Source organism: Haliotis asinina, chromosome 9 (assembly GCF_037392515.1).
Source record: "Haliotis asinina isolate JCU_RB_2024 chromosome 9, JCU_Hal_asi_v2, whole genome shotgun sequence".
NCBI lineage: Eukaryota > Metazoa > Mollusca > Gastropoda > Lepetellida > Haliotidae > Haliotis > Haliotis asinina.
In genome coordinates, this window is record NC_090288.1 from 8,340,716 (window position 1) to 8,365,776 (window position 25,061).

Sequence of the window (25,061 nt, forward strand, 5' to 3'; positions counted from 1 at the left end):
CCATGCTGTGATACATGTTCATCTTGTATTTGCAAAATTTTGAAATATGTATTGTAGTCTGATAGAATCCTTATTCTCATCAGCACCTGTATGCAAATGAGATAGGTATACCTGTTCTCAGAAGCACTTGTACTTGACTGAGGAGTTAGGTATTCCACTTCTTGTTTGCACCTGTGTTTGGGTCAGCATAGTGAACCTGTTCTCATTATCACATGTACTGACCAAGTAATTAGCAATACCTGTTCTCATTAGCTCCTGTACTTGACTGCAGAGATAGTCATACCTGTTGTCTTTAGCATCTTCATTTGGCTACAAATAGGATATACCTGTTTAGCACCTGTAGTGATACCTTGGCATGACTCCCCATGTCCTACGCAAGTTTCCAGGTCAGCAGTAGTCCATTAGACTGGTTGAGAAAAGAGTATAACTGTTTTGTGTTGTGTATTCCACATTGCTAACATGTATACTCTCCCACTGTGATCCTAATGTGCTGAGTTGACAAGAACGTGGGGTATTGTATCACAGCCCTGGGATGGGGTAGGAGAGGTAAGACAACAATCCTGCACTTTCATCGTGATATTTAATTGCATAACAATGACAACACTTGCGCTGCTTTTTGACTTGTGGTGGGACCCCTCTTGTAGAACCCCTTCTGTTGTAGACCACTTTTGTAGTTCTGCTGGTGTCAGCCTGGAATTGTGTTCACATTCCTGTTTTGTCTGCCAAGATTCAGATAGTTTATTCTAAGATGTTGTTTTCAGATATTCTGTGTCCAGGTCCCAGGTACACCAATGATCTTAGTGCTAGGGCATTGCTCTCATCGCTAAGATCATTCAAGCACATACCAGATACAAACAAATGAAAAACAGTTCTCCATGCTGATAGGTAATAGCAATAACTTATATCCCGCTACACGTTTCGCAACGACATCTTTATTGGAGAGATCAGAGCATCTTTATAACAGCATCTATCACGGCAAATAACAGCAAGCACCATGAGAAAATAAAGAGAAGTTTTCTTGCAAAACGATATAGTTTGTGAAACAAAGTATTAAATAATGATGATTGTTCAACCCTATCAGGCATGTTACACAATGATGAATTGGGCCTTGCTGGCCCCACCATTAGCTTCAGCACCAGGTCCCTAATGCCAGACCAGCCTTGAACGGGCTGACTCAGTTGCCATCAGCTCCACATCCCATGGGGGGATTCAGGACGAGATTTCCCAGCCATATTATATATTTGCAAGAAGAAAATTTTATGAAGTTTTATGGGTTGCATTTTTGGAAATTGCCATCAAAATCCTGTTCCTCATCTCCTGATTGTTGCAGATGTAGATGTGGCGGGGTTGAGTGATGTCTTATTTCAATATTAATTTGTGGTGTTACGTTTTTGAAAATATTTATGGTTTTTCTTGACATTTCAAATCTGGAAAGTGTTTTGTCTTGTGATGTTTTTTTTTAATGATTTTGAAAAAGATTGTGAAGTTTTGAACTCTTCAGTTATTGATTGACATGCAAGTACAGTTTGTCATGGTTCTTTCTCAAACTGGAAAAATAAAATCCTGGCTATTTTTTGCGACAAAACATCATCATTCCTTGTCAAGAAATTTCATGCCTGGCAGACCAAAAGTACTTTGTCACAAACTATGACTGTTACAAGTAGTCACATGACCTCTATATATAGCACCGAAGCATTCTCTCTTGGAGCAGGAACTGATTCTGGCCATACCTACAAGACTATGCTTTTAGCCAACACTATTTCTAGTATCACCCAATTAGCATGACATCTTCCCTGGCTCTTGAAGCCATACCTCGATATAAGGAGATTGGACAAACAACTTCAATATAACAGGATTAAAAATGATACATTCAAAAAAATATATATCATGTTTCAGAAAGAGACAGATACCTTTTCATGGTGTCTGTAACCATCTATATAAAAACACATTACCCGAAGTTTGGGATAATCTTGCGTTACAGCTATGCCATACTTTTTGCATGGTTTTTATTGTTAGAATGCACAATTTGTGAACCCTTGACTAATGAGTGACAGTTTTCTTTTGTTTTTTAGTATTGCATGTTTTTTTGTAAAGCAGACTCACTAAAATACTTCATTATCATCTATTCATAAGAATATTTTTTAAAAGATTTAATGTCTATAACTCCGTGCTTGTCATTTCTTATGCATATGCAATCAAATATGGAGGTGGCAAATTGAATTAATCTTTGACATAACACAATCTTCTGGTGCATAGTAACCAACTGCTGAACTGACTTGGAACAATATCAAAGACGAAATAATACAGAAAGGGAATTGAATTGGTTTTTCAATTCAAAAGTTATGAAATAATGATAAAAAATATGGTTTTTAGGTTACGTAGATCCTGTTTGATTCCTTTTCACCATTCTGTTTTATTCATAAGATTAGTATTTTGGGTTTTTGTGGTTATTTTCTTATAAATTATGGTTTTGCAGTTAAACATTAAAGTGAAAACTAATGTAATACTTTGAAATATGTACCATTAGCGCATTCAGAATTGGCATGTTATGAGAAACTGAAAGAAGTTGAAAGAAGAATATATTTTGGCCTTCTATCTTAATGTGACCCCACCATGAGATCCATAAAGCCAAGTGCTGTAGGCGATCTAATTTTATTTCCTATCAATGCTGCTAACATTATTGATGTTATCGTGTAATCTGTTGATTAAGATCTCTTTCAAGGAATGTAGAGGTTCTGGTTTGCAAAAAAATGTAATAACACCAATTTCGCAGTAATTGCTACTTGATGCGAGTGTGTACTCAATACACCCGAGTATTGTTGAAAAGTATGGCTTCTTCAGAGAGATTAGTGTATTTGTGGGTTTCTGTGTATGCAAGATTGTAGCTTCTTGCAAAGTACTGAAAGATGGACTTACTGTTTCCTTATCTTGGTGTTTTATGTTGATAATATTTCAGAATGCTTGTATAGCAGCAATGGATGTGTCATCAGTATGGTCAGATGTATAGCATGGTCACACAGTGTATATTTGGTACTGTCATAGGTTTGTTTCTCCAGTGTTAGTTATGGATGTTTCAGTAATCCAGGACCACCCCAATATACTGACTTCCTGAAACTTGACCAACCTTCTGACAAAGTAGTATAGCAGCTGTAACTTGTCAGGAAAACTCAACAAAATATTTATGTTTAAAAAGGGATTATGCATTTGTTGCTGCAAAAATTGAAGTTGAAGAAGTTGCTTGTATCAAGACACTTGAACATTATCATTCAAATTATCACATATATATCAGTTGTCAAGAGAATATTTTTTACCTACCACCTACATAGTTCTGTGGAGGGCATGATTTATTTGTTTTAACCTGGAGTTACTCAAAATTTATGTACAACTGTCCAAATGTAAGAAATTCAGCCATGACCTGATACTGTATGCGCATTCTCTGAGTAAATATTACAAAGAAAATTGATGAATTCTTCATTAGCTGGCATCCTATAATGGCTGGCAGATCTCATCAGTGATGATTGCAAGTATCCCAGTATCGTCATCGCAGCCCTGTGTTTACTTTCAGCATGAAAATATGACAAATTATTGATGCTTATATTTGCAGTTGAATTTAGCCGCAGGCATAGATAGCACTTGTTAAAAAGTCTGAGGAAATTTTCAATAATTCCGAGTCGTGCTCATTCTTATAACTGCTTGCGCTATGGTTGTTACCATGGGGATAACTACAACATTTTAAGTTACCAATCATAAAAGGTTTTTCACCTTGCTTCTTTGTTATCTGTTAAAGGATTATTTCATCAATTCATCAATTAGGAGCTTACAGGTATGACAGTAATCTGTGTGATTCACATTTAACATGAGTGGCACTGAAATAAATTAAATCTCATTTTAGAATACCATTGAATGACTTTGTCAGGTTATGAGCTTTTCTGTAATCAAAACTATGAATTCATCCAAAAGCGAAAAAACATTGTTAAGTTAAAAGAAAATAATTGAAATGTTGCAGTTTACTTAAAATCATGGGTTTTTTTTAACTTCTTCTGAAAGCCCTTTGAAACCTGATACTTGTAGTAAGTTTACTTATGGACTCTTTGGAATTCAGAAATGAAATGAGACTTTCTATTGAAAAAGCCATGTGGCACTGCTGCTTGAGGCTGAAGATTTTCTCTAAAGGGAATCATTGTTCAGCTTGCCTGTCGTTTCCTATCATTACAGTACAAACCCAAAAGCCAGTTCCCACCCATCCACAGGAAATCAGTTATGTAATATATTCTGACGATGGATTTGCCGCATTAGGGAATACGTTATTTCTCATCTCTCTTGATTTCTCTTAAAAACAGATCAATTCCGCGGATGTTTCTATGCAGCAAGTTCCACCACGTTCAGTGTTTTTGTGTGCCTCTCTCTTTACCTTATTACATGCACAAGCAGGTCTTTCATCCATGGGTATTGATCCCTCCGTTACTGATGCCTGTTCCTCGTCGTCTCGCAGGATGCTGCTACTGCTGCTGTCACAAGCTACCATTCTCATGTAGTCGTTCACTACTTTAACACTGTATTAGCGTCAATGTCCCATAAGGATCATGTGACCCATGCTCTTATGTCAGTGAAGGGGTGCAGTTGTACTCAATTGTGTCATTTGGGCTAGAATTACTTTGAATGTAAACTCCTAGCTTTTATAGTCATGATATGGCTGAAATATTGGCAATTTTAACACTTGCTCACCACCTCACTCGCTCGATCACCCACTCATCTGCTCACTTGCTCACCAACTCACCCATGCAGAAACTTCTGATTAGGGTTTGAATCCTTCAATGGTTTGATCATTACAGACTCTTGGTTTGTTACTCCATGCATTGATAGTGAGTGAGGTCTATCACATTTACACAAACTTCCCCGAACATATTGTTAAGTTGGTGAGGAACCCAGCTGTATCACCTGTTTGACATTTGTGGGGTGAAATGGGGTTTAATGTTGCATTCAGTATGGTTTCACTTCAAGATAATGTGCATGTGCATGCACATGCACCAGTAGCTGCTGTGCCAGCCCAGAATGATGCTAGTTTGGTACTGCTCGCCCACTGAGATAACATGCTGTAGTTAAACAATAATACCACACTCTGAGTCAATATTCTTACTTTATGCCAGGTAGCATTTGCTTGTTCCATTATCATAAATGTCAGGCAGGGTAACAAGATGTTGGGCAGGGTAACAAGAAGTAACATATTTTTAGTATGATATTAGGGGGGTCCCAACCATAGACATCCGGCTCTCTGGGCAGGCACTCATCCCTTTGGGCTATAATGAGTTGTGGAGATGCTGACCAATATCAAATGCATTTTGCTGTGATGTTGTCTTTTCACTCACTATCCTGTTGTTTTACCTGGTCGAGATTCAATCATTACTGAATAAGTTGGGTTATAGTATTGAGAGTACACGTCTCATGCTGTCATGCTTAGAGACATAAGGGAATCAAACTCAGGATGCAGCTTACAAGCAAACACCTTTTCCACAGGACTTCCACCTGTCAACTCTGGTGTAATACAACTGTAATGTTCCTGATATGTTTAAACTCCTTCACACAAACCATCCCTTCTCAAAATATTTGACACAATCCATAGTTCATTGCACAATCCGAGGGAATTAACACAGGATCAATAAAATGCTCCTCTATCAAAAGAAGATAATTATAAAGTCTTTAAGGTACATTTGTTAACTTGTGGCACTAAAAGATGTAACCTTCGTCTAAATTATAGCTGGATTACCTCTGTGTGCTTCAAAGATGCATTACACCATGTGACTGCATCTTTTCAAAGACACACCAGAAACCCCACAATGTAATATCTGATTTGCCTCGTTTGTCCATCAGGCTAAGATGTTTAATAGCACTTAATGAAAAGCCAGGTTCCTAGTTGATGATGTTGACTTTGTAGCCTCTTGATAATATTTTTTTTGTAACTGAGATGCTTGTACAGTTGATGATGTGAACATGAAAACCTGATGACAAGCGCATCCAGTGATGGATAAATCTAGTGTTTATGCTACACAGACATTCTGTTGGTGGTCTCAAGGGAGGTAACTCTAAAAGGTGCTTCGTAGGAGCTGTGAACTCGATGGATGATGACTGTGAAGTTATGTTAGTAATGCAGACCTAACATATGGTGTGCCTTAGTCAACACAGTTAGAACTCAGATCCTTAAGATCACATGGGTAGTGTAGTGGGTGAGGTGTTTATTTCTTGTAGTGATCAAAAAGGTTTCATTTTCAAATAGGAAAGTGTGTGTGTTCTTTAAGTGCTGAAATACTTCTGAAGTTGTAGTGTAAACTTCCCATACTCTGTTCACTTGAATGTTTTCTTAAGTTGTACACAAATTCCATTGCAGCAGTACTATTTGAAGACCTTCAGAAAATGTTGTCACATGGTCTCATAGTACAGAGGTTTGTTTTTTGAAGGTTCAAGGATATACTATTTAATTCACATACATCTTTCTCTCTATGCTGTCTGGTGGATTGTTTTATGGAAGATTCAGGTTTGATGCCAAAGGTGATTATGTGGTGTGAAATCAAATCTTTCAGGAATATTGTCAAAACAGCTGAAAATCATTCCAACATGCTGAACCATTTCAATTGTTGTGACAGTTCTGAAGTAGGACTGCTCTGTCCATTTGAACAAACAGGTCATTATGAAAGCTCAGTTCTGAAAACAGTTCAGAAAACAGAAAAAGTTTACTCCCGATGTAGCAGCAACTCATCCCTTCAACACTCAAACATTGTACTTCTTGAATCAACAGATTCAAGCAATTTCCCCAAGCGAGTGTGTGCTGGGTCACAAGTGATACTGTATGGAAACAGTTACCAGTAGAGTAAGTTCAGTGGAAAGAAAGTCGGACATTATGAGGCAGAAAATTGAGAAGCCTAATCCATTGTTTCGGTGCCAACTATCACACACAACAGGGGGCAACAGTAAATAACACCACTCTAAAACATACACAACACCAGAGGAAGATTCATGTTATCTACATTTTGTTTTTCACCTTGCTCTTTCCCTAGTTTAACGACAGGGTGAACTAGGCTATTTACCTCCAGAAGGTTCCTCTAGCACCATCCAACCAGTTGATCCATGTGCAAAAAAACCTGTTTGTTACCTGTTTTACAACCTCCACATCTTTCTTCCCCCCAAGTCGTATAGGTTCGTTGCAATAACACATTTCAGGTATGGATGTGGTGGATGTCTGTATTACAATCATGTTTTCAGATGATGAGTATAGTTCCTTAAGGAAAACTTGAATAATGGTGGTTTTGTTTAGGCATTTTGTGTTTTAGGAAGAACCTTTTTGCCTTATGTCGGCAATAAATTATTGGCAGATAGTACAGTTAAGTACATTTTTGGCGCCCAAACCTCTGGTTAATCACTTGTTATGCAGCAGTATTGGTTGGTGATATTATCCATAGAAACGAGAATAGGTGGAACAGGAACAATCCGATGATGTTATGGGTGTTTATTCTATGGATGTTGCATGTTCTCTTCTAATATCTTCCAGGATCAGTTGCCATCGTGTTGACATATTGTATTTATAGATTGATATATATGATGTGTGTGTTTACATACGATCAGCAATCTATTGATAGGCTTGTCACTATCTCATCTTGGATGACACGCAGAGCTTATGTGCTTAGACCAACATGCAAGAGTTAATGCCGCCTTGATTCCTGGGTCTAAACAGTCATGCTGTCTGTGGCTGGATGTGGACTATAAGGATGTCAGAGCCTTGGGTTTGGGCTCGGATTCTGACATGACAATCACAGGCCGGCAGACAGACAATCTTCTCATATCTGCCCATCTCAACCATGTTAACCCTTGAAGGTCTGGTATAGAAAATACATGTGCAACATCAACCATTCCTTGTCGGTGTTTCACATACAAACTGAGCTTAGATAACTCAATCACTGTGTGAATAAACATATTGTGAATACTGTGAATGGATTTATGGTCAGCATCTTTGGTTTCAGAAATATTTACATCAGTATTCATAGTTTTAGAAGTAGTCACTGATTTTTTCTTCTGTTGAGAGTGTACAGATGAGATTGCTGAAAGTTTTCTTTATTTTCTTTGGCATGAGGCTAAATATGAGAATAGGATCAGTATTTCTTTTCTTTGGAAACAAAAAATATGCTGACAGTGCACCATGTATTAGGTAACAGCTTGAGCCATGGTGGCCAAGTTTTGGCGGTTTTTTGTATCGTCATCTTTTACCTGACATTGTCATCTTCATTCATTTTGGTTGACATGCAAGAGAATGTAAGATCACATATAGGGTTAATGCAAACCCTTTGGACTGGAGGGATCATGAGATTCAGTGATGACACAGCACAGTTCATCTCTAACGGAAACACCTCACTTTTGAGGGTTTAACCAAACTGAAGTAGTCTGTAGAGGCAGGGGCTTTGATAGTTGTGGTCTGCATTGGACGGACTGTCCAGCTGAGAGGTGCTACCATGGGGTTCCTGGAGTGGAGAATATCGGTCAAGCTTGTTGAATGCCAATCAGAGATAGCATAAGCATCAGCTGGTCGCGTTTCCCGGATTTATGCAACCCTCCCTGAGACGCTGACCTCACCCCATGGTGCCATTACTGGTCCATCTGTCTTTATTAAGTGTAGATGAATTCGGGGAGAACATCACTACGTATTGATTAGCGCTTATTTCCAGCGATGATGTTGATAGAACATGTTTCTCAATGCTCTGGTTACAGTCCTTATAATAGACTGAGTCTGATGTGCCAACAATTTCCACCTCATCTGAAATGTGACTGCTGCTCTCTATCTAGGTCAATTTTGGCACCTGTCTGCTGATCTGACCCAGTTTTGGAAGATGGTAATTTAATCACATCCAGGCTTTTCACAAATTTACGAAAAATCAATAATATGAAATATTTAGAGAACCCTCAATCCAATTGTAGTAGATGTGGAATTTCTTTTCAGACATGTCCCGAATGTCAAATTTTCAATGAAGGTTTCAAATTTGAAATAAAGAGGGAAATATGAAGGTGTTTACACAGATGAAGATATTTTTGTCTCCTTCATAACCTACTGAAAGTAAAAGATGATTACTGTTCAAAATTAGAAATTCGTAGAGCCTCAGAAGATTGAGTATGTTGTGATATTTGATCCCTCAAATTAATTATGATTTCAAAGGAAATTTACTGTCTTGATTTCTTCGTCTCTATATTTAGCCACTTTGTTTTTCATTTGGTTTTTCTATCTAGTTTCATCCCCTGCCTCTTCAATCAATCCTTTTGGTCATGTTCTGTAGATATTAGTAGGTGACTATTTGAAGTGAGCGCCAGCACAAGTGAACAAGTGTAGATTTTCTGAAATTCCTGAATGTTTCATCTCACTGAGGCGCCTTTTCAGTTCAGATAGAATTATTTGTTTCTATCAAAATTACATATGTTCAGAAACTAGTCTAGCCATCTCCGTACCGTCATTTCTTTTTCTCTCCACACCCTCCTCTGTTTTCTCTCCTCATCACCCAATTCCTCCCTCCTGTCCCCTTCAAAGGTGAGCCAAACCCCTGCAAGGTGGCACTTATACTGCTAAGGGTCAGAAGCCTGCTCCCAAGACATGGTCTGTTTCATTTGAACCCTGCCCTATGTGACTAACTCCCCTCCCCTCCATAATATTAAGTTGTCAAGAGAATAGTAGCACTTCCCCTCTCACTTAGCTGAAGGTCATCAGGCATCACAAAGGAAAAACACTTGTTATAATGGCTTTGCTGGTCTTTGAAGCGATGGTGGACATCATATGTTACAGCCATGAATACTCTGGTCTGTTGGATATACCGTGCACCATGGGTGAAGCTTTTGCTTACATATGACCTACAGAAACAGAAAAATACCCTGATGATTCACAAAGGCTGATGCTTTACTGGTCAATAAACCCCTAATGTAATCATGCCCAAAGTAATTTGTCTAATATCTTGAAGACTAATCCCCCATAATGAATGCAAGCATTCTCACAGACATTGTTGGCTGTTTTGCCATGCTGTTATCTTCGTCTTTGGTTCTGGCGCCATTAGCAAATAAGGTCGACCAGTTAGAGGAAGGTGATGTACTGCGCCTAGATCGGAGGTATGGATTGCCACCATTAGCCACTGTTCATCACGCCAGTGACCGATTTGGCTACAATTGTCACCAGTCAGTGTTGCTTGACCATATTGCCAAATTGTCCATTAGCTTATCAGGTATATCATTGCTGATAGAGGTAGGAGGATTAGCCCATTTAGGAAATGGAGGAATTCCTACACACTGAAAGCATTGCACAGATGGGAGTGTTTTATGTTCCACTTTTCTTTTACAACACCTTCCAAATTATTGTGGTAACATTAGGTCCTGATGATTAGCGATTCGTATCTGGGTTAAAAGGGAGGGATTTGGAGAGGGATTCAATGTGATTGGTTTGTTAAAATGTGAAACTTCATAACATGACTGACATGATTCTACCAGTATGTGGGTCAGCAAAGATCAGAAGGATTCCTGCTCATAAATAAGTAGGAAGTATGTGTTCGTGCTAATTGTTTTTCTTTGAAAAGATGTTAGGGATGGTTTCTCATGCTACCATTGCCCCGTATAACCAGATGGTCATCCTGAACCTGTTTGTTCCCAGTTCATGGTGTTTTAGCCACCAACAACTCTACCTGGGTACGGACATTTTTATCTCCTCCTAACCTTCCATGAATTCCGGCATGCATACTGCCAGGCTGTAAACAATTTCAAGGCTTGTGCCTCCGACCCTTCAACCCTCATAATGGCTGCCGTGTGCTGGAACCATTACCACAAAGGGCAAAAGCGAAGTTACCTGCTCTGCCCCAAGACTATGGGTTCCCCTGGCAAATTAGACAGCTATTTTGTGGTTTTAGGTGCATGCCAGCAGCCGTAGCCTGCTTGGTCAACAAGCAAAGACAAAATGTGATGTTGTGAGATTCCATTAAGATGGCCTCATCCTACCCTTCATGTTTATAGCTGGTGCAGTAATCTAGTGCATGGCTTCCTGTCGGCTTCTGGGACTCTTTCCTAAACAAATTTGATATTGTAATATTTTCTGTGTTTAAAGTTCAAACAGACAAAATACTTGACATTTTACAAAAATATGAAGGAATGGCAAGCCTTGGGGAATGAACTGAAATATTCAAATTTTACTTTTTTTGCAAGTTTGATATTTATGTCCCATTAAAACAAAACAGATCGAAAAATTCTTTCACTCAAGTACCCACACAAGTGGTATTGTCTGGTTTTGAAAAGAAATGTTCCCATGTTCAAATTGTGTTACAATAGTGGCCATTATCATCATATTTTTCCATAGGTCATCACCACCCAGGAGATACACATAACCTTATCTATAATCTGCCTCTGTTTCTCCAGACACTCGATAGGGCTTGGCAGGAGACAAATAATTGGTTCTATTTGAAAAAAACAACATGTGATATTTTCCTAGGTCACCTGAATCAAAAGAATTGGACAAAGGCTCAGGATAAATGTTTTTCCTGCTACAGTGAATGTGAAACTTGACTCAGTTCATAAAACTTGAATGATGGCATGTTTCAGGAAGACAGCTACTGTTGCAAAATTAACGATATATCTAAGAATAAATGGTTCTTTGGGCAGATGACGTTCTTAATGCGAATTTTTAGCAATAAGCCTAATATCAAAGGTCAAACTTTCACTTTGTCAGTCTCATCTTCAGCTAGGCAATGTTCAAAGATTAAGATCAATTGTTTCAGATATTGTGTAAAGTTTCTCTGGAACTGGTAAATGAAAACAAGTTGTTTGTTCTTGTGTTCTGTTTAATGATTATTAAAAAAATATTGATGTTAGGTAATAACACTGCGTGATAAACATGAGCAATGAGGTAGTCAAGTAGTTAAAGCATTCCACTGTCAGGCCTTACACCCAGATTTGATTCTCCAGTTGGAAACAAAGACGGAAGCATTTCTTACAGTTTCTGCACCATTTTATTTTGGAAAATTGGTAAGAGCTGCTTTGGATTAGTCAATGCTCACTCATTTACAAGAGGATATGCCCTGGAAATTAAATGTTCACATTTTCTGACAGGCACTCTCTATATGAATGACTTGACTCTGGTTACCCTAGTAACACCTGTTTATTGACACGTATTGTCATGATATTGACAGGATAGAAGAGGTCTAAAAATACAAACTTAATTAGTTTAATATTTATACATCATTGACAATATGTCACAATCATCATTCAAACCCAGCTCAATTGAACCACTGTTTAGACGCACTCTCTTGAACGCTTGAACTAAAACGCCCCTTACTTAATTCTGTTGCTGATGAAAGCTTACATTGTCTCCTGTGTGGCGTTAATTGAAATTGTATACGACTATCATCTGCATTTAACAGTGATACAGTAGAAAGATTTAATTGTGGCTGTATGAAAACCATCTGTTTCTCAATGGCCGACCATTGGTATTTCAGCAGTTATAAAAGAAGGCTCAAGTTTACAACGCTTTCTGCTACACTCCAATGACTATGAAGTCAAGCTCGCATTTGGATTTTCTGGGTGATTGAGCATGGAGACAGAAATGAGATGTCAACTAGATATATTTAATCTGCTTAAACAGCTCCATCTCTATCAATCTCCTATAAAAAATACATAAAATACAATAGACATGTACTCAGGTCACAAGTTCATGCTAATATTCTCTATGGAGTGACAGCGTTTAGATCATGCTGAAAGCACAGAGGGCAACTAGCAGGAACATGGCCTGTTATAAACTTGAGACCTTCTGAAAACCTAATTGTCATGTCTGACATAGCATGTCATTTTCGAGACATGCTTGTCCAGTCAAGTGAAAGTACCGCTGCTGGCCCTGACCAACTGATATTGGGAAAGTATCGGTTTCAATGTACCACCTTTGATCTGCTGGGTTAAGATTGCCTTTCAAACAAAAGCACAAACCTGGAGGCACAGAATATTGTCAAAATGAGACATCTCCTACAGTGTCAGGTCCAGTTTCTTTCATCTTGTAAAATCTTTGGAATAGTTTCATTTCACCTTTTTCCTTTATCACTTTTTTCTTTGTTTATTAATTTTTTGTTAAGTCAGTGGTTTCATACACTATCATAGAAAGATAAGAGATTCAGATTATTTGCCTGTTTGCAAGTCAGTTAGAAAGGTCATGAACACATACCATAACGGGTGATTATTCTTTACTGTAGCAACTTGTTAGGAGTGGTAAGCAAATAGTATTTCATAACAAGATTTATACCCCAGGTTTGTCAAATCCTTCATCTTGTCATGAAGTGTATTCTCACCTTCTTATCCAGAAGAGTTGCTCAATCTCTGTTGACAGGGTGCTCAACTGGGCTTGTAACAGTGACATGGTGAATGTTAAGATATTTGTTATGAGGATGTTTATGATGAAATGTAAATCATGGATGAAGCCACTAACTTTCTCCAAGAGACATTAAATAATACTGGTTGTTGGCAGTGTCAACAATATGAATGAAGTGTTTCACTGAATGTATGGAGAATTTATTTATCCATGAACAGAGTTTTGTCATATTATTTTACTGAAAGCAGTTCAGCTGTGACTGGCTGTTGTCACATGGATTGAACCTGTATGATTGACTCTAGTGCAGGATTTGCTGCAGACAAGGTCCATATTCTCAAAGTTATCTTAGTGCTATGATGATCACATTGTCACATACCCTTAAAATGACTGTGATGCTAAGATGGCTGTGTGGAACCCTGGACTCCCTGTGTGTATAGTGTTCATCTGTTTATGATATAACCGTGTAAGGTGAGAAGATTCCTTTCATGATAACTGAAATATTATGGACTTCCCTACTTCTTGAGCCCCATTTTTGTGATAATGGTATTGTTGTTGGTGATATTGATGATGATGATGTTGATGTTGATGTTGATGTTGATGTTACAGGAGGTGGTGCTACACCGGGTGTCAAGTGAGGAAAAGCTGGGTCTGACTTTGTGTTATGGTTCTCTGGAGGATGAGGTTACAGATATATTCATCAGTGAGGTGAGTTGTCACTTAATCACTCTTCTTGATGTGGACCTAGTCAATGACATTTGCAATGCTAAAGAGGTGATGGGGATATCCTCATCAAAGGCCCTGCAATTTTCTGTGAAAAGTTGTGTCCCTTTGGTCATACCAGAAGCACCAAATCATGGTCTGTCCTGATTCCAGTATATACTGGACTAAATAAGTTTGGGATATTGATGTTTTTATGACATATTTTATCAGTGTGTCAATAAATAAATACATCATTATGCATATTTTAAAATTTATAAGTATCCCTAACTATTTTTGTCCAGTATAGGTTTGTTACAGCAGTTACAAGGGTTTCACAGACTGGTAGAAGTCTGACTCATGCAGAACTAAGGATTTTCATACAGCATTAACTGACATATAAGGAATAGAATACAGTTTATACCCAACTCACTCACTTGCATTACCATGATATTTATCAGTTGTTAAAGGACAGCATTTGGGAAAATGAAAAGATGAAATTATTAGATCTTTAACTTGAACCTGGCTGAAGTTGCCTATCACTAACTGGACAAAGAAGCTTTATCATGATAGACTAAACCTTGAATTTAGACACCCGTAAGAAACTGAACCCTTGCTGTATCAATACAATAAGTTTTCTTGTCCTCTCCTTGACAGTCTCACTTGCCTTTTAAACATTTAAAGGAGATGCATAAAATACCTGTTTTGTTAAAGGGGCAGACAGTCTGATACTTCAGTGTTCTCCTACTCTTTAACAAACTCTTCAACTCTTGTTATACATTTCTGAAACTACTGTAGCCATCTTGCATGACCTCCATTTGATGTTGGTCGAATGAGAAGCATTCAGAAAATGCATAATGGACTTTCTTAACTTAATGTTGCAACATGCAATAAATATTGGCAGTTAACTACCCAGAACTTGCCGCCATGTGATGTAAAAGCATTCGCCTTTGTTCTTTTTGTATATCATGGACATTTATATGTAAGCGATATACATTTACAAGGAATGATATACCTAATCAATGAGATAAGTGTCGACAAGGAACATAAAACTGCATGAGATTGAAACACCTGTACATGCCTATAGACAGTTTACCGAGGACGATGTGTATGGTTGACTTATTTCATTGAAATCGGTGTACTGGTATGCTCTGTTGGATGCAGATTTGAGGATAAATAGAAATCAGCCGAGCGGAAATATAAACAGAACCTCTATTATACAAATATAAACACATTTGATTTGATTAGTCTGACAGTTATGGCCCATTTTGAGAAATAGAAAAAAGATAATTATGATTATGTTTGACATGATATATCCACAAATATAACCCTGCCGCTTTCATGTTTGATAATGTTACTATTTGCTGTGGATTGCATTGTTGTGTAATTGTTATTACAAGGTATTCAACTGTAATAGATACAGTATACCAACCAGATACATTGTCACCTTATGACTTCAGTTTCAAATTAGTATTATGTTGTGTATTAGAAAACTTACAGGTGCTCACCTGTGATGCATTGTCTTTGACAGGTGAGAGGTCTGTTATTCTCCTTGGTTGGATGTGTTTTCATGGAGTAGGTTCCCTTTATCCCGTTGTTGGGTGATACACCTAATTAGGGCTAAAAAATGATAATCTTATCCTTTATCAGATTGATTCATTTCTCACCTAAAAGGTCATTTATGGAGTCCACGTATCACCCTTTACGATGTGTCTCCCCTCGTCTAGTCTCTATTCTCGGCGTTGTACAGAAAAGTGATCTTGGTGTTTTTATTATTATCAGGCCTTTGATGTCGAAGTGGCTAGGATGTCCGTAGGGTTTTCTCTTCATCGGTGGTCTACATTTGTTGGTGATCTCCTTACTTAAAGTTAAGGAGGACATTTATTGCGATGTTCATGATTTACATATTTTTACCTACTCTTTGTATCCAAGATGCTTGGTGTGGGTTTCTTAAGTTTCGTATTTCCTCATAAATGTCGACAATGAATATTTGGTCAAAATTCTCACAACTATTTGTGATAAGTTACTCCATCTGGATAGTTTTACTGCGTTTTTGCTGATCTTGATACTTTTTGTGGGCTTAATAGACATAAATATATTTTTGTTACTTTTTTGGGTCAATTTTTCTTAACTTTCCTTCTGATCAAAAGAGGGCAAGAATTAAGGATATACCACAAAATGTATTAAACTTCATACATTTATGTATCCTTTGAACTGGTATTTATTGCCAAGAAAAGATATCTTAACTGTTGGGTAAATAAATATCAGTTATCCGTGAAATCAGTGTTCTGGAACAATTTATGTGATAAGTGATATTTGGGAATGAAAATGAAAGCATATTCATCTGTAGAAAGCAGAACTTACCAGTCACACCAAAAGTGAAGTAAACTGTTAGCATAATGATGATATTTATTACTGTTTATTTGGCTAAAGGTATCATGTTCCTTCTTGAGGAAACGAGCACCTCCTAGCAGGATGGGACTTTAAAGTGAAACATAAACACGTCCCACATTGTGGTCTCCTACAGATGGATAAAAGTCATTGAAACTGTGTCAGTTTTTGAGCAGTGCATGATACCAGGTCTATGAATGAAATACATGGACAGTGTGTTTTGAAATTTCATCCACTTATGAAATACTGTTGGCATGATCCCTTGGTTAATCTCCAGGGGATGCTTTGGCCGACATGCATTTAATGGGAGTATATTTATGCCTCGTTTCACAATCTAATCCCAAAGTAAGGACCTCTCACAACTGGGAAGACTCTCATTCTGAAAACACTAACCAACCATAAAGCCTGGGGATAATTTGATTTTGGAAGCATTTAGGCGCAAGACAGGAATTCATCAGGAGGAAGATTGACTTATCCCGCAACGTATCACGTTTCCTGATTCACTGCGACTTGGTTTTTTATGAATTGCATCAGAATAAATCCTTTAAAATTTCAGATTAAGTTGACAAAAGTATCAAATTCAGCTTAAATCATGTATCGGATGACATTGTAGGTCTTTTCTGAAGTAAAGATCCTGAAGCGTGCTGATATGAATTTAATTTTAGCATGAATTGGGAAATTTTATCCATGCTTATGTTATTGAAGACATGATTCATTTCGAAGCCAGCAGGAGCAGCTATTACAGTCAAGCTGATAACAATCTACACAAAACACATGTTGTTATGAAGAACCTGTGGCTTAATACTGATAATATCTAAAACTGCCTCTAATTTGACAATTTTTGAGCATAAGCTTCCTCATTTTAAACCATTTGTGTCAAATTCAGGAAATAAGTAACCTAAATTGCTGCCTTGTGTTAGTGAGAGAACATGCATCTGTTCTTATTGGTATCGCTTACAGTGGTATGGCAATCTTCAATCTGTTTGTGGGGTTGTACTCTCTTTTCTCATGCTATTTTCTCAACCACTACTTATCAACAAGGTGATATGTTTCGTAGCAATTTTTAAATTCATTCTAATCTTGTTGTGAATATATGTTATGAAAATATTTTTAAACACAAAAAACGATTGCTCTGGATTGTTTTTAGATCCAACCAATTTCATTTCTAATGTTCTTTTCAAATGTAATAATATTGTTATTTGCAGGATGACTGATTATGAAAAATTGAATGAGTTACACATTAAAAAATGGTTTTAAGAAATGGAATATGAAACAGATATTGCAGAAAGGAATTGAGGCATTTCACGTGGAAGGCCAGGGTTTTGCCATACAGCTTGCATGCAACAGATAATATCTCTGGTCAATTTTGGCTTCAGCTGGTTCAGGTTAGGTAATAGTGGAGAAATGAGAAATAAATGAGGAGAAATGTGATCCCTCTAGAGATAATTGTAATAATGCCATGCCTGCGAGTAGATGCATGCAAAATCAATGTGGAATAACTAACACCCATGCTGATTGCATAAGAATGCTCAAAATGGCTGCTGGTTGCAATGTGTCGATGACTTTCAGGAATGTCACTGACATACGTATCTGCAATTACTGTTTTCCTGTGCTTTTTGTTTCCTTATCATATAATCGTCAGTCAAGATATTTACTTTTGCTAAAATTGTATAATTTCCTTCTGTTGAAAGTCGTTCATGACCACCCTTTTTTTCTTAATGTTGGTGTTTGAAAAACATCCTCAGTAAATTTGAAGATATTTGTAAGAACGCATGGAATCCTTTTTACAACTGTAAGCATAATCTCTAATATCCCAGCAGGATTGCTCGAACACGCCTTGACATTTCACCAGAGTTATCTCCCTTCATCAGGGCTTTTAGCACTCAAATATTTGCTGATCATGGTACAAAAATGTCAATGTGTTGCTTGTAGATTCTTTCTTCATGTTAAAAGCTCTTAGTCCACACTTTTGGTTAATGGTGGTCGAAGATAATTTCCCGAGATTTTCGGCAAGAATGTTGTGAGCAAAGCCTAGGTGCACATTAGTATATATTGGTAATCACTGAAGCTTGGATTCCCCTTGGACGAGCTTCCCCACATAAGTTCCCGAGCTGTAGGTGTTATGTGAATTTATCACCCGGGCGTGATGAAAATGATATCACGCCTGTGCTGTACCTATGTAATGGCTATGCACTGAGGGTCATGGGACCAGGACCCAGCAAGAAGATCTGAAAAAGAATTGACAAGATAGTTGTTGACACAACTGCTTCCATCCATTACCCTTCTCCCTGATTAGAAAACCAACTGGCTTCAAAACATGATCTGGCTTCAGGTGCAGGAAAGAAGAAGAGGATCTGTATAGGTTCAATATGTACCTCTTGAAAAGTCAGACAGAACTCCTGGATAAATAAAATTCACGCGTTATGAAAAGAATATCTTTGTAATGTTTATTATCTGAGATGTTTTACTCTCGAATTCTTCAGATGACAAGGTTAAAAAACAAGTAACTAAAAAATGATGTTCTGAAAATAATAACAAAATTGTTTCCAATCATCCTGGGTACTACATTGTCGAAACATTTGCTGATTACTCAGGTTCAGTTTCCCAGTTGTGCTCAGATCAGTGAAGAATATTGCTACAAGTGAGATAATCTCACTCACTCAAAATGCAACTATAATACAAGACAGTGATATCTGAGGATTTAAATGTGACGGAAATGTTGTAATAACTGCTACTAGATCTTGTCCACCTACCAATAACACAAGATTACACTACAGTCCAGAGCAGTCTTGCCAACATTACCAGCATGAACCCCTAACCCAAGTGTATTGGGGCAATAAGCTCTATTATCCCCAAGTAGATCAGCTCAATCACATTTATTTCTTAGATTCGATGTAGGGCCAGATTGATGTGGTCTGCCATTGTACACGGATTGATCAGGGTCTGTGCGGACGTGGAGGCTCCGACTGGACTTTTAGACCGACAGGCAGGCGTGATTTATGAGCACGACTATTTATCCAGTTGCAGAAGCTCAATTAAATTCCAATCAGCTGGTACAAGATCTTTAGGAATGCTCATCCCATTCTCACATAGATATGTATTGAGCCGAGGCAAGAGAAAACACCCATCTAATAGCTTATAGGCTTTAATCAACTGTGTTGCATTTAGTCGCAATCGCTGAGGAGGAGATGTATTTACATCCACAACAAAGAAATTCTTTAGAAAATAAAGTCCTATTTGTTCAGGGTTGAATCAGACGTAAATGAGAATGTCTTCAACTTGATTTGTAAAATCGTATTCATGCTCCAAGAGATTGATAAGATTATTCTCTAATTTCACATTTTTCGTGAATCGTAAGGTTGTTCAAATTGGGGTGAAATGTCAAAGAGAAGTTTCAACAAATAGGAAAAAATGTTAGATGAAGAGAGTTTTGTTTGTTATTTTGCTTGTTTACTTTTTCATATGAGTAAAAAATATTTAGTAAGTGGCTTAAAATAACTTCCATTACAAATTAATATTTGATGAAAGCAGCTCAACTGCTGCAAAGTGGAAGTAGGAAGTTCGTCGGTCGGGGGCGCTCTAGGTGTCACCTGTCCCAATATTTTCAAAGTCATATTACAGTTTCTATCGCAATTTGTATCAATAATGATCATCGATACTTTACACAATAGGCAGCAAATACTGTTGAGAGGGGAAACTAATGGGTCTCATGTTGTAACCAGCCTAGTGTCGGTCTAAGATAATGATCTTGATGCTGAGTGAGGGACACTTTGGTTGAGTGTTGTGTGGAAAGTAGTATCCATAGATTGGTCACACAGAACCTGAAGGGTGTAGATTATATGGTATTTCTATTTGTGCAAGGCACCACAACAATGTCAGAAATGGTGAACACATAATTTGGTTTGTGTTCTGTTTCAGAAACTATTCCACAAAATGTATTTATTTGCCCCACATTCTCTTTTCTCAGACAGTAGCTATATATGGCTGACTATATATGTCTCACCTCTCAAATTGCTACCCTTACAACTGGTTATATAAGTATTGCCCTCAAGTGGTCCATATGTGGATAACTCTACTTTCTTCTGAAATGTTTCAAAATCTCATTCTCAATTCCAGTTGAGGCAAAGTCTTGATGACATGCTGCTTCATTTTGTGACGGCAGTCCTGAGTATCTCGTTCCTTCCTACATCCTTTGATACATCTTTACATTCACTCGTGATCATGCTTAGTCCTCAGGCTTTTCTGAAATACTGAAAAGGGGTTAATAATGAAGGTATCTTGGTTGAAGTAGATTATGATATAGTCATTCTTAAAACTCTAAGTAAACCACTGGCAGGGAATGAAAATTAATTGGAAATCGCTGCCTGACAATTTGAACCAGGCCAAATTAGAACTCGTGGAATATTGTACTTGGTTTCCCCACCACTTGGACTGCAATTTCCGCAGCTGCAGGTATTATCTGTGATTTTATTGTCACCCTGTTCACACCAGTTTGAGCCACTGAAGCTCTGCGAGTGTAAGCCCTCCCATAGGAAATCGGAGATTAATCTTGGCTTGAGATTTGTGAAATGCTGATGCCAATTGGACAACTGACAGATATTAGCTGCACATATGACAAAAACCAGTTTTGTGAGGAACTGATTTTCACATGGGTAATCCGTTCAATAATGAAATACTGCTTTCCTAAAACATTCATAATACCATGTCATTCAAGGAATGTCAAATACTTTTGATCTGTAAAAAAATCATTTTCTTCAAATCAGTTATGTATTTTTTCATTTGGTCTGTGTAATTTTTCAAACAGCATGTCAAACTGAAGAGCAAATCAGATGTGAAATACTTTGCCTTGCCTTTCATTGTTAAAAAAATAGAAACAAAAGTCCCTTCTATGGTTTTTTTCCACATAAAAACAACTTTACAGAAAGCAGAAAATGTTGACCTATTTAGCAATGAAAATGTAAGTCTGTATCATAATTCATGTTATTTTTGCAATTGATGTGTAAGTTTTTCTTATTACATATAAATTCCAATGTTTTCTCTGTGGCCATTGTTGTTTTGATAGAATGTAGTCACATCATTGCCTGTTGATTCTTCTGGCAGTCTCTTAAACTATAAAGCATTTGATGAGGTACAAGTTATGTAGCTTGGCATTGAGAGAGGAAGAACGAACCTTGAGTCTCGCTCAACTGGACTTAAAATTGCCCCATCAAGCAACGTTATGAGAAAATAATTTGGCTTCATTGCAAGGCATCATATTTGTGTATAATGTATCTGTTTTGGGATGGTGCTTTCAAGTTTCTATGGCGCTGCTCGTCTTCATCTTTATCAGATAAGCATACACAAAGCTTCTTTTATATTTATTGCTTGATAATCTTCAGAACTTTCAACCTGGTTTTTGGTCCCAGACTAGAGAAGGCAAGCAAATGGAAACATGTTGTCATGGAAGTTACAAGTTACAATATTTGTTTTTGAACCTGTCTTATCGAAATTGTAAGTAAGTTTACCTATGTCTGCATTGAGTGGTCATATGCCAACAAAGAAATGTCAACATATTGTTTGTTGCAGTTTGTGAAAGTTGAAATAATCATAAGATACGAAAGTACCGATTCCATTTAGTGCAACAACCTTACCCAAATTTAAAGCTTTTCTCTTTTAATCGTAATGACACCAGATTCACAGACACCTGAAAACTTGCTCTCTTTCAAGGACGAACAGACTCGCTCTCATGTGACAGTTCTAGTTATTGTCTTCGAAAGTTCTCCCCTGTTGCTAAATAACTGCGACACTTTCCTCATAAACGAAAATCTAGTAGTCACTTCCCTCCAACCACTTTCTAGATCAAGGACCTCAGCAAAGGCAGTGTATGTCTACCTTTTTTTCTTTTTTTTTTTTCTCTCGCAAAGATCTGACCGATAAGTGAGGTGCATCCTGGGAAGGTGTTACATCTTCATCTGCCGATATGTTAATCTGGCAACACATGTCCCTGGTGGTCCTAAAACTGGGCTGTGTTATCTAGAGTTGCTTTTCTCAGGAGATCCCATCTTCTAAAACCAACAGATAGCACTTCAAAGTAAAGTTCTGAAGAATTAACACCAGAAAGAAGAATAAAATAAACCTTCCTTCCACTGAACAGCCCAAGAAAAACACTATTGCAAACATTCCTGATGACACACTAACATACATGCTTTTATAGCAAAAACAAGAAATGACGATTGGTTAGGTTTTGTTAAACTAATTGTATTTTATGTCTTTGAAAGATGGCTTATTGACAGGACTTTATGTTGGTATCAAGTTACTTGTTTCAAAGAAGCACTCACACATGTATTTTAGTGCACCCTGATTGATCTTGCAAGTACTTGTATCTACAGACTTGAATTGGCAGAATAAAAGAATGGCATTAATATTTATGTACCACATTTACATATATACCACTCAAGTTTTGACAGGTTCATTCAGATATTCAAACTGTTAGCAAACTTCAAGGACAATAATTGTGTGTATAGTGTTATGTAGCATAAAAAGGTGTTGAGATTATGTTCTAGCTTGCTGACTTGGTTGACATGTCATTGTATCCAATGTAAAATGATGCTCATGATGTTGATCACAGGATTGTCTGGTCCAGACTTGATTACTTACAGACCATCACCATATAGCTCGAATATTGCATTGTGTGGTGTTAGCCAACAAACAAACTATTTGAGTACTTAAAGCATTCAGTCCCAGTGGATTCAGAATATCTAAAACAATAGTACGATACTATTCATGTGACAACTTACTCAGAAGTTTGCAACCCCCCCAAACTTGCAGAATATCCCTATCAAGATTTGAGTGGTATGTAATGCAAATCTGTGCCCTAGGGTTTTGAGGTTTCAACCAGCCTGAAAGCGGTCTAGACTTTATGTGAGACTGTGAGAAATAATTCTACTATTACATACTTAAAGTAATGCCATACAGCTTGAAACACAAGACCTGGAGAAAGGATGTTGTTTTTCGTTGTCTTGGGAACCATTCAAAAACCCTGAAACCTTGCTCCCGTGACAACTGTAATAAATACTCGGCTGTTTCTGTGGTGAAGTTTTTGGAACACACAGAAATTAAAGCTCTTTTTACTCTTCCATCCCCTCATCAAGTTGCAGTAATGCTTTTGACATTAATTATTTATTCATTGCCAAGCAGTCTGACTTTGTTAGACACAAATGTGTGTAATTACCAGCTTTTCTTTCGAATTATTCCCAGATCCAATCAGGGATGAAAAAACTTCGTCTCACTAGTCTCCAGATAAATCTGTTGGAAGTGGAGTGTGTATTTGGCCGTACTTTAGTTATAAGGGGTGTGCATGTAGAAAGACTGGCCAGGGACCTGTTTTCATTTAGAAACTTACCCATGTAAGGCCTCAAAGAATTGAAGAAAATCAATTTGTCATGTGAAAAGTAGCCTGATTCACAAGATAAATCTGAAACAGTTTGGGGAAAGGGTTTGTTTAATCTCATATAGAAGTTGAAAAAGGTGTAAATTTCTTGCAGGCGAAAATGTCATGGTTGTACAAATTGGGTTGACTAGCACGCCTGGGTGCCTTAAAGTGAAATATGGTCATCTGGAACAAACGTGCACTTAACATTATGCTCCTTTCGAAGAATCTCAGTGGCTCCATGTCGCCTCATTATACCAACTTCAGCCTCGTTGAAAAGTTTTGGCACTACGATAATGTTTTTTATAATTGAACAGAAAAATGTTGTGTTCCCATGAACAAATGTACTAGTCAACATGAGTTAAGGACCAATTTTTTCAGACATCTTCAGATTACTTTGGCCTTTAGCAGATGTTGTGGAATAGTATTAATAGTAATTCATAATAATAATTTATTAAATCTGCAAGACAAAAAATTAGAGAGATAGTCTGTGGTCACTGGTAGGTATTGTGGCAGCCTACCAGTTGTGTTTCTTAACTTGTTTTGAGTAGCATATAAATAAACCATATTGCAAGGCAAAAACTAAATGAAGAATGTTTGGGTGTTGATATGATGATGTTTGAAATATTCCATCAACGCTATGATGGAAACATTAATCATATTGGAAATACAAGGAAGTCTCTGTCGCTTTTCACCTAATTTATCTGAAAATGGCAAATTCCGCCAAATTCTCACAACTGGGTAGCAGAACTCGTAACTCCATCATCAAGAACTTTTTGGCCTGCCTCGTGTATATTTCAGTTTCTATCATCAGATATATCCAAATCAGCCATATGTGCAAGTTACTCGCTAACAAATACTCCCTGATATATTTTGATATCTTCACCTGAGAGGCCATGCCTGGGTCCCATTTGTTAAATATGTGTTGAACATAACAAGCATCAACTGACTAAGGCTTAGTCACTTAATATATTGAATTTGATTGTAACAAATAAATCCATTTAGCTTGAAAGGGAGACCAGAGATTCCTGAACCTGGAGAAGTCTAGACTTTAGCTTTGCAGTGAAGGCTTGACTGCAATGGAAAATAATATGGTTCTATATATAGATATGGCTGCAATATTGCCGATGTGACGTTAAATATTAACTCACTCACTCACTCTATTTATAGAAGTACTATTTTATGAAAATTTTTCTTTAAAAAAATAACCTT

General features: G+C 37.4%; 1 protein-coding gene across 3 annotated transcripts in view; it reads left to right on the forward strand.

The window, feature by feature from the left end:
• LOC137295711 (E3 ubiquitin-protein ligase PDZRN3-like) overlaps nucleotides 1-25,061 on the forward strand; it is a 425,331-nt gene that overhangs the window by 377,883 nt on the left and 22,387 nt on the right. For all 3 annotated transcript variants that reach the window (XM_067827228.1, XM_067827227.1, XM_067827229.1), the window contains one exon: nucleotides 13,961-14,059. In XM_067827228.1, the coding sequence (XP_067683329.1) occupies nucleotides 13,961-14,059 (99 nt within the window). The remainder of the gene's footprint in view (nucleotides 1-13,960; nucleotides 14,060-25,061) is intronic.